Raw genomic sequence first — 10,480 nt, forward strand, 5'->3', positions numbered from 1 at the left:
TTATTAATTGCAAAATGTGCCTGCAGAAGGAACAATGATGATAATGATTATGATATAATCCCACTGCATTACTGATATAAAATGAATATTAACTCCATCTTAACAAAAAAAACACTTGCTTGGTAATTTCCTTTGTTTACTAAATTCCACTCTTCCCTCAGGCCAGTTTGTGAGTAACCTTGTTTCAGCAGAACTTGTGAGCTCCACCAGTGGTCATCTCCAGTCCTGGGGTCCTTGGAAGGGAAGAGGAGCCGTCTACACATTGAGTCAAGCCCTTTGGTAACCACTGTCTCCATTCATCTTCCTGCAGACCTGATGGGGCACACCTCTGACGGTCCACAGATTCCTGATGGGTCCTAGGGGTTCAGTGTAGGGAAGATTGTGGATCACAAGGAAAGCGCTTCCTAATGGGGGTCTCTGATGCTAAATGGAAGAGAGCAAATCCTAACTAGATGGTCCCAAAAAACCACCTCAACAAAATATTTGTTTTTTTTTAAATAAAAATGTGATTAAATAAGCAAAGAAATTGTATTTCCCTGATATTGAAATCCAAGTTTTCATATCAATTTCAAACAAGTTTCTTTTTTTTCAAATTTCAAATTCTGCATGGAATTTTAATTTTGATTCCTTTTTTGGGAAACAAATAATATTTTTCCATTTTAATAGTTCTTACCTCTTTTTAATGTTTTTCATATGTAGCTCTCAAAGCATTTTACAAAGCAGGTCACCTTCATTATCCCTGGTTTAGAATTGGGAAACGTGGCACAGATGGGGAAGTGTCTGTTTGCTGTTCTCCTCACTCACTGATGCTCCTCTAAAAATAAAAGTCTCTATCCAAAGATATACCCACCTACCTATTCCCCCTCAATTACAATGTGTATCACAAATAGCATGTTGCAGATTTTCTGCAATAAGAGTCATTACCTCAAACAACAGCTGTGCCTGTGATCTCAGAACTGGCTGCCTCCTTATAACTGAGGATGGCCTGGGGAAGTCACATCTTAGAGATGTTCACTGCCCTCCTGACTGGCAGGTGAAGTGGCACTAATTCCAGAAATGACACTTTCCCAGAAATCTTTCCCATGTATAATATCTGAATAGGTGCTGAGAAGAAAAACTCTCTGAAATCCCCCTGAGCTTTACTGGGTCTGATCAAGAAGTCGGTTCCCCAGAGCTTTGGGGTTCCCGTCACAAGAGGAATCATTAACAAGTTCACAGCATGTTTCATTTGGTTCATGTTTGTTTTTAGCCACCCAAACTCAACAGGCTGGAAACGTTTGCAGCGTTGACTGGTACTGACACAAGGAAGGATATCCAGGACACAGAGGATGAACTGGGTATTCGTCTGTTCTCAGAAACATTGGAAATCCCAGTACTCCTGGGTGCTCTTCCTGGCACTGACAGATCAGTCTGATCAAGTGGTTATCGCTGGACATAGGAGTCAGGACTTGCTGGGCTTATGCAGTTGGAGGAGGGGAGTGAGGTGTAGTGGTTGGAACAAGCAAGCATGATCGTGCCAGGTCGCTCACATTTACTTTAACATATTTGAGCCAAGAGCATAGCTGAATATTCTGATATTCTTTTGGTGAGCTCTGACTTAAAGGTCAAAGTTCAAATTTGGTCTCAGTTTACACTCCACAGCCAATGTAGAATCAGAATCCTCAACAGGAAGATGGGAAAGTATGGTGTCAGTGAGGGACCTGAGATAAGCATCTCCATTAAAATGATTTTCTCCTTGATTTTGCCAGGCAGGTCATTTGCATAAAACAATTAGCCGGTCCTTCATTATACCAGAGAGGGATAAACTGAAGACAATGCAGATAATATTAGTTTCCTGGATTATCTCACATTTTTGATCTTAAGGTTAACTGAATGCAGTTTCATACATAATGTAAGGAAATTAAGACATGAAAGGGAATTAGCACCTACAAGCTAATTTGGTTACATTATAAAACTTCTAATGGGATATAGATAAACACAGACAAATACACTAAGCATCTATCCTTGATTTCTATTACTAAAAATGAATGGGTTAATGACCGCTGGTCTAGTACATCTGTTTGAAATTCACGCACAAGTGAATTCCCCTGATACCACTGTAATTCCTCTTGTTAAATTGTTATGGGTCATATACAGATTCACTGGTCTGCCAGTGACACAGTGGCCTACATTCTTTGTTCCTAGATGTATACATTTAAATTTAGCCATATTAAAAGGCATATTGTTTGCTTGCACCCACCTTACCAGGTGATCCAGATCGCTTTGTATCTGTGACCTGTCCTCTTCATTATTTACCATTCCTCCAATTTCTGTGTTATCTGCAAACTTTATCAGTGACGATTTGATGTTTCCTTCCAACTCATTAATAAAAATGTTAAATAGCATAGGATCAAGAACCGATCCCTGCAGAATCCTACTAGAAACACACTTATTCGATGATGATTATCTTGGCTGAGAGAATGAAATTCAGGAAGTGGTAAATACATGGATGTCGACATATTGTTTTCAATAAGCAGTAGATGTTCTCCCATTGAAATCAAAGGTAAACCTCACAGTGACTGTAACAGCAGCATGATTGTTCTCAATCTGATCAGAAAATTTAAACCATGGAAACATAAAAAGAGCCCACTAAACTAAAGGCCAGATGCTGAATGGACAGCAGACACTTAAATGAGTAGCCTCTCTGCAGCCAATAAGGTTAATCAAGGGAGAAAGGCCCAAACCTCCAAACATATTTACGTGCCTACCTCTCATTGAAATTACTGGGAGTTGGATGCCTTGGTACTTTTGAGGATCTGGACCTTACTGCTTCTGAATATGAGTAAGAGTTCCAGGATCTAGCCCTAAATCTTCACATTTTGGAAACAGAGAGACTATATGTCCCTTCATAATTAGATCTTTATTTAAATAGGTGATGCATTCAGATTTTCATTACCCAGGTTTGCAAGGAAAAGAAACTCAGTAATCGCTGTCCTGAGACCTCTCTGTTAAATTCTGAAGGTGCACCCATACCTATGAGTCATTGTAACAGGGTGCTGGCTAGGAGAAACAAGCCAGGCCCCTGTTCACCCTGTTCCAGATGAAGAAGGGTATTAGTTGGGTGGGCTCAGGGGCCACACCCTAATTACCAGAGTGGATCCACCTGCAGGCCTGGGTAGGCAGCCTGCCCTATAAAACTGGCTAAGAGACAGGAAGCAGGTGGGAGACGGAAAAGGGAGGAGTGTGGGCTCTAGTCCCCTGCTGGCTGGGAAGTTAATAGTCTCCCAGAGTGTTGATCTCTGTAGATATCTGTAAATAATAGGTGGTGGGAACAGACAGAATCAATAAAAGGACATAAGTGATGCATTTCAGTTGGTCTCTGACTGCGTTTGTGGAGGAGCTGGGAGATGGCACCACTACAGTCATATACCACCAAAATCCCCATTGAAGGTAAGTGGATTTTTACTTCAGTGAAATGTACACAATGGGGCCCAAAATGTTTTCATTTCATGGCCAGATCAAAAAACACATGTGTTTTCATAAGCTCCTGTCACTAAATTCACAACCTCTTGCAAATGCAGAGAATGTGCCTTCTTCTTCTTTCACTGACAGAAGCTTTACAGAAGTACAACTACATTGACTTCACAGGAGTTACTCTTGATTCACAGCAGAGCAGAGGTAGACATCTCCCTCTGGCCCAGCCTAAGACTAAGTTCCCATTGTGGATCTAGCCTGCAGTGACCACAACCTGATATAGGTGTCACATTCTTGATCATTTTCCAGCAGTTACCATGGCATCTGAGATACTGCAAAAACCAGATCCTCAGCTGGTGTAAATCAATGTAGCTCCATGGAAGTCATTTGGGTCTTGACCCATGAAGGGACTTAGGTACTGCAATGTCTAACTTTTAGGCACTTTGTCCCTGATTTATCAAGGTATTTAGGTACCTAGGCCTTGATTCAACAAGGGATTTAGATGTTGTGATGATCAGAATCACAAGTATTAACTGTTAGATGCCTTGAAAATCACTGGGATTCACAAAGCCTTAGTTTGGTGGTCAAGCTTCCCTTACAATGAATGTAGGGAGACAGGTGCCTGAGAATGGGATTCACAAAGCCAGCATGCTGCCTGGCTCCTTGCCTAAGCTAGCCAATGGGAGGTGCCGAGCAGAAGGGGAGTGTTACATCCCACCCCTTTCAGGGAGTTCTGCACCTACTTCAGCTGTGATCCCTCACCTGGAGTGTGGCACCTAAGGCATTTCTTGCAAGAGGTGGGGAAGAATTCCCTCCCTCATTGCTTTTAGCCCAGTGGTCCATATGCTCACCTAGGAGACCCTGGGTTCAAATCCCCCATCTGCCTGAGGGACAGAAGTGGGCTGAACTGGGCTCTGCTATGTCCCATGTAGGGCTCTAACCACTGAGCTATGAGATGTTCTCATGTGAGGCCCCCTCAATTTCTCTCATTGGTGTAGTCCCACTTTGAATAAATAATTAAAGCATCACTGGGGGTGGGGCAGATCCAAGGTCTTCTGCATTCAGGGTAAGGGCTCTAACCACCATGATATAGAGTCATTCTTGTGCAGTCTCTCTTTTCCTCCCCATATGATTCTTTCTATTCCTCCAAAGCTGAATGGCTTCAACAGGAGAGACTGAGGGAGCTCCAGATCTGAATACCTCATAGCTCAGTGGTTCAGTCCCTCATCTGAGAGGTAGCAGATTCCTGTTCACCTTCTTTCTCCCCATCAGGGTACATGGGGCTAGAACTAAAGGTGTCCTAAGCACTAAGCTAAAGGTTATAAGGGAGGCCCTGCCCCTCCCCTGCGTTTTTTATGTGGATTTATGAGCACATCCTACCAGATCAGGTCCTGCAAGTGAGGTAGGCAGAGGAACACCCACCTTCTCCCAGCCTGGGATTTTGCACTGGGGCTCAAGCAGATGATAGGTGTCCAGATCCCCAAGTGAGGCTGCAGCGCACATGCCCAGAGGCAGAAACATAGACACCTAGGGAACATTTACGCTGAGAATTTAGGCACTGAGTGAGTTTAGGGGCCTAAAGGATTCAGCTGCTGAGCAGGGGTTTTATGACTACCAGGGGATGGGTCTGGGAGGCCTCCCCTTCAGTCAAGTGGTTAGTGTAGCAAGCCAGGCTGTGGATAAATCCAGTTCAGTTTCCCCCTTCTGCCTGATAAGATGAAGGGTTTGCCTAATAGCATCTCTCTGTTGGATGCCCAAACTGCTGCACAATAGACTAATTCTCACTCCCTCTGTTGCTTGCTGTATATTTAATTATTTCCTACAAAGTGGAGCAGCTTCTACAGGAGAGATTGAGAGACATTCAGCCTACAATACCCCATAGCCCAGGGTTAGGGCACTCACCTAGGAGGCTAGAAATCCAAGTCCAAATACCAATCGCACATCACAAATGGAGGGGAACTGAACTCAGGTTTTCTACATCCCAAGTGAGTGCTTCAACCCATGAGCTAAAAGTTATAAGGGAGGCCTCACCTGCCCCCACCCCCATCATTTTGTGTCTGTTTAGCTGTGCTCTGAGACCACCTATCAGATCAATCCCCACAGGCTAGGCAGATGGTGCCACGCCTGCACCGAGGACCCCATTGGGGCTTAGGGATCAGATAGACACCCAGGTATTTACACCAAGGTGGCTGTGCACATGCAGAAACTAAAGAGCCTTGGGGACTTGAATGTTGGAAAGTCAGGCACCTAGGGATTTTAAAGGCCTACAGGGATAAGCAACAGGAGTTTTGTGGATCTCAGTGGCACTGAAATGTTGGATTTAGGCACCTAAAGTAGCATTTAGATGCCTAAATCCTTTTGCAGAGCACACTAATTTCAGCTTGCCAAGGATTTGGAGATGGCTCTTACCTGTTCTACAGCTATAGTAATGTAAAACATACATAAAGATTTGAAGTCTATGGAAATACTTTATTGTTTTTAATATGCTATATTGTCACTTGACAGAGAAATTGCCATGCAGCATCAGCCCTGTGGTTCTTCTACTTCAGGCACCCATCTCCAGTGGTAGGCAGTATCAGCTGCTTTAGAGAAAGGAAAAATATAGGCTAAACTGTGAGAAAAATTTCATCCTAGCCCAGGTAGTCAGTGGTTGGCTCATGTCCTGAAGCATGAAGGTCTCTACAAATGATAAACACATTTTAGAATTCTGTTAGTCTCCATGTCTGAATGACCTCCTGAGCCACCAACATGTACAAGTGTGATTAGAATGTTAACTAGAGAGAGAAGTGATAGTGACAGTCAGAGAGAAAGAGATGTACAGACAGACGAGTTGTACTAGATGTCCACCCACATGTCTCAAACTCATTGGCTTATAGTTGGATAAGAAATCAGAAAGAGAAACAATGAAACAGTGTGTCATAGTTTTGTAGTTTTTTCTTGTTGCTCCAGTTTTTTGTGCAAATTAAAAGGAATGCTGAGACGCTGTGTTCTGTCTCTCTGTCGAAATGCAAGGTTCATTTTGTCAAGGATTTGTGGCCCATAGTCCTTCTCAAAGCTTCTTTAACGTCCTTGTTCCTAAGGCTGTAGATGAAGGGATTCAACATGGGGATGACAAAGGTGTAAAATACAGATACTGTTTTCCTGGAGTACAGAGAAGATGACCAAGTGGGCTGGGCGTACATGAAAGAAGTGGTCCCATAAAATAAAGTCACAACCATCACGTGAGAGGTGCAGGTGGAGACAGCCGGCCCGCGCCGGCCCCGTCGGGGAGGTGGAGCATGAGCGCATGTGCTAGGACCCGAAAGATGGTGAACTATGTCTGGGCAGGGCGAAGCCAAAGGAAACTCTGGTGGAGGTCCGTAGTGGTCCTGACGTGCAAATCGGTCATCCGACCTGGGTATAGGGGCGAAAGACTAATTGAACCATCTAGTAGCTGGTTCCCTCCGAAGTTTCCCTCAGGATAGCTGGCACTCGTGCGCTTCCGCAGTTGTATCTGGTAAAGCGAATGATGAGAGGTCTTGGGGCCAAAACGATCTCAACCTATTCTCAAACTTTAAATGGGTAAGAAGCCCGGCTCGCAAGGGGGAGGTGGCTGAGGCTTGCGGGGGGACTTGGCCGGCGGCGCAGCGGCCGCGGGGGCCTTGCAGCGCCACCCGCCTTCCCGGCGCGGTGCGGGGGCTTGGCCGGGGGTGGCGCGGCGGTGGTGAGGTCAGTGCGGTTGTAGTCCATGTGAAGAGAAGTGCCAACCTGACAGCGGATGTGTTGTCCCAGAGAGGGGGCCCTGAACTTCCCCAGGTCACTGGGCAGAGTGACCCTGCTCAGTTCAGTCTCGAAGAGGGGAGAGATGTGATGCAGTAGGGACTGTCTGTGTGGGGAGTGGGAGAGCAGAAGGCTCTGTGCCTGCCCTCAGCAGAACGAATCCGGAGGACGGTGGAGATGATGGAGATGTAGGAGAGGAGCACAATCAGGGCAGTGCTCGCTATGATGAGGCCACATAAGGTAAGTATCACAAGATTGTTGACATACCTGTCACTGCAGGAGAGACTGATCAAGGGAGGACCATCGCAGAAGAAATGATCGATCTCGTTACACCCACAATAGTGCAGCTTAAAGGTGAAGCCGGTTTGCACCATGGCATTCACACAGCCGCAGATATACAACCCTACCACCATCTGAATGCAAACCCACTTGGACATGGTAACGGGATACAGGAGCGGGTTGCAGATGGCAGTGTAGCGATCATATGTCATTGCTGCCAGGTGGAACCCTTCGGTGGTGAGGAAGAGACAGAAGAGGAAGAATTGGGTGGCACATCCGTTATAGGAAATGGCTTTGCTCCCTGATAGGAAGCTTGCCATGGCTTTGGGGGCGATGGTGGAGGTGAAGCAGAGGTCTAAGAGTGACAGGTTCATGAAGAAGAAGTACATGGGGGTGTGAAGGCGAGAGCTGACTCTCATGATGGGGACCAGGATGGTGTTTTCCAGCACAGTTACTGTGTAAATCACCAGAAACAAGACAGAGGGGATCATCTGGCATCCTGGACCATTTCCAAACCCTAGCAGGATGAATTCCATGACTGCTGTGTGGTTCCACTCTCTCACTGGCGCCATGGCTCTTAAATCCTTTGGAAAAGGCATGAGATAAGGATTAAAGAAGAGGAAAATGAAGAAGATGCAATGATGGCCTTAATGAAAAGAGGGAGGATGGTCTGAGACTCAGCAAATCAATGTTCATTTTCCAGTTCTGCCGCAGACTCCCTGTGCGGCCTTGGCCCAGTCACTTGGGCTGGGATTTCCAAAGCAGCCAAAGGGAATTGGGCACTCAACTCCATTCAATTACTAGGACCAGATTTTTGAAGGTATTTCTGTGCCTAGTGGAATTTTCAAAAGCACCAAGTCACCAAAATCTCATTGATTTCAATGAGTACTAGACATCTAGATGTTTTTGCAAAATCTCACTAGGCTCCTAGATTCATAGATTCCAAGACCAGAAGGGGCCATTCTGATCAATGCCTTTAATCCTAAATACTATAAATTGATCCTAAATATCATTAAAAATCAGGGGTCTAACCATTAAGCTCTTGTGAAAATGCTCAGCTTTGATATTTCTGCCCCTTAGTTCCCAGTTCTGAAAATAAAGATAATATTATTTCCAGAACTCAGAGGGTGTTGTGATAATAAAATCACTAATATTTTGGAATTGCTCAAATGCTACTGTGGCAAGGGATAAAGTACCTTGTAAGTGATTTTCAAAATGAGCCACCCAACTCCCCATTGACTTTTTATAATATTTGTGTCCTTCATTCACTGATTTTCTATTGAAAATCTCATCATAGATAGATTAAATTTGATGGCAAAGTTGTTTTTGATTTGACTGCAAGCAGATAAGGCCCTTGTAATCCAAGTTAAACAAATTCCTCATAAAATTTGAGTTGCTCTTTTGGAAGGCATCTTTTCTAGACTAGCAGCTAAATTAACCTGCTACTCCTTACAGCTGTAATACAAAGCACATCTCTTCAGCCAAGTTGGACAATTGCAGACTCTATCCATTTATGTGTGATCCCACTGATTTATAAAAGGGTGAGAGAATGAGACTTTGACATCAATAATATCATACAAGAAGATTGGATGACCTTGAAAACTGGAGTAATAGAAATGGGGATGAAATTTAATAGCATAAAGTGCAAAGTCTTGCACTTAGGGACTAACAGGATTTTTCCTATAAGCCGTGGACATATCAGTTGTAAGTGACAGAGTAGGAGAAAGACCTGGGTGTATTTGTCTGTCACAGGATAACTACGACCCATCAATATGATGTGGCCATGAAAAAGGCTAATGCAATCCTAGGATGCATCAGGAGAAGTATTTCCAGGAGAGACAGGGAAGTGTAATTACCATTATACAAAGCACAGATGAGACCTCATCTGGAATACTGTGTGCAATTCTGGTCATCCATGTTTAAGAAGGATGAATTCAGAGTGGAACAGGTACAGAGAAGGGCTACTAGGATGATCAGAGGAATGGAGACCCTTCCTTACGAGAGCAGACTTAAGAAGCTTGACTTCTTTAGCCTAACCAAATGAAGGCTGAGGAGAAACATGATTGCTCTCTATAAACACATCAGGGGATAAACATCAGAAAGGGAGAAGAGGTCTTTAAGGGTCGATATTGGCCTTAGAACAAATGGATATAAACTGAGCATCAACAAGTTCAGGCATGAAATTAGATGAAGGTTTCTAACCGTCAGAGGAGTGACGTTCTGGAACAGCCTTCCAGGGGAGCAGTGGGGACAAGAAATCGAACTTATGAAGGGGATTCTATGATGACACTGCCTATGATGGCACATGGCCCATGTGCAACTGCTAGTAGCAAATATCTCCAATAGCCAGAGATGGGACACTAGATGGGGAAGACTCTAAGTTACTATGGAGAATTCTTTCACAGGTGTCTGGCTGGTGCATTTCTCCCACTTACTCAAGGTCTAACTGATCTCCATATTTGGCATCAGGAAGGAATTTTCCCCTGGCCAGATTGGCAGACAGTGAGGGTTTTCGCCTTCCTCTGGAGCGTGACGCGTGGATTAATAGCAGGGTTGAACTAGAGAAAATGGTGGATTCTCTAACTTGAAGTCTTTAAATCATGATTTCAGGACTTCAGTAACTCAACTCAAGGTTTATGGGTCTATTACAGGAGTGGGTAGGCAAGGTTCTGTGGACTGTGACGTGCAGGAGGTCAGACTAGATGATCACAATGTTTCCTTCTGGCCTTAAAATCTGTGAGTCTGGGTCGGTCCTGGGTCCAGTACTAGTCAATATTTTGATTAAAGACTTGGATAATAGAGTAGAGAGTATTCTTATAACACTTGTGAATCATAGGTTTAAAAGGGACCGCAAGGATCATAGAGTCTAAATCCCTGCAAAAAGGCAGGATTTGTTGCTTCTAAACCATCCAAGACAGATGTCTATCCAGCTTGGATGACATCAAGCTGGATAGCCACCTATCTTGGCGTTCGCAAGCACTTTGGAGGG

At 44.3% G+C, this 10,480-nt stretch overlaps 1 protein-coding gene across 1 annotated transcript; it reads right to left on the reverse strand.

Moving 5' to 3' along the window:
• Nucleotides 1-6,467: 6,467 nt before the first annotated feature.
• LOC127033208 (olfactory receptor 12-like) lies at nt 6,468-8,066 on the reverse strand. The gene is made up of 2 exons (XM_050920990.1): nt 7,343-8,066; nt 6,468-6,694 (listed from the first exon to the last, which is right to left on the reverse strand). Exons 1-2 carry the CDS (start codon nt 8,061-8,063, stop codon nt 6,468-6,470), a joined length of 948 nt encoding a protein of 315 aa, XP_050776947.1. The 5' UTR covers nt 8,064-8,066.
• Nucleotides 8,067-10,480: the final 2,414 nt, after the last annotated feature.

The sequence above is a fragment of the Gopherus flavomarginatus genome, chromosome 12 (genome assembly GCF_025201925.1).
Source record: "Gopherus flavomarginatus isolate rGopFla2 chromosome 12, rGopFla2.mat.asm, whole genome shotgun sequence".
NCBI classification, from domain to species: domain Eukaryota; kingdom Metazoa; phylum Chordata; order Testudines; family Testudinidae; genus Gopherus; species Gopherus flavomarginatus.

Excerpts from the sequence above, each read along its gene's own strand:
- LOC127033208 (XM_050920990.1), bottom strand. The coding sequence starts at position 8,063 with ATGGCGCCAGTGAGAGAGTGGAACCACACAGCAGTCATGGAATTCATC. Across the intron at positions 6,695-7,342 it reads TGAGGGCAGGCACAGAGCCT|TCTCCACCTGCACCTCTCAC; the intron begins TCTGCTCTCCCA and ends GCGGGCCGGCTG.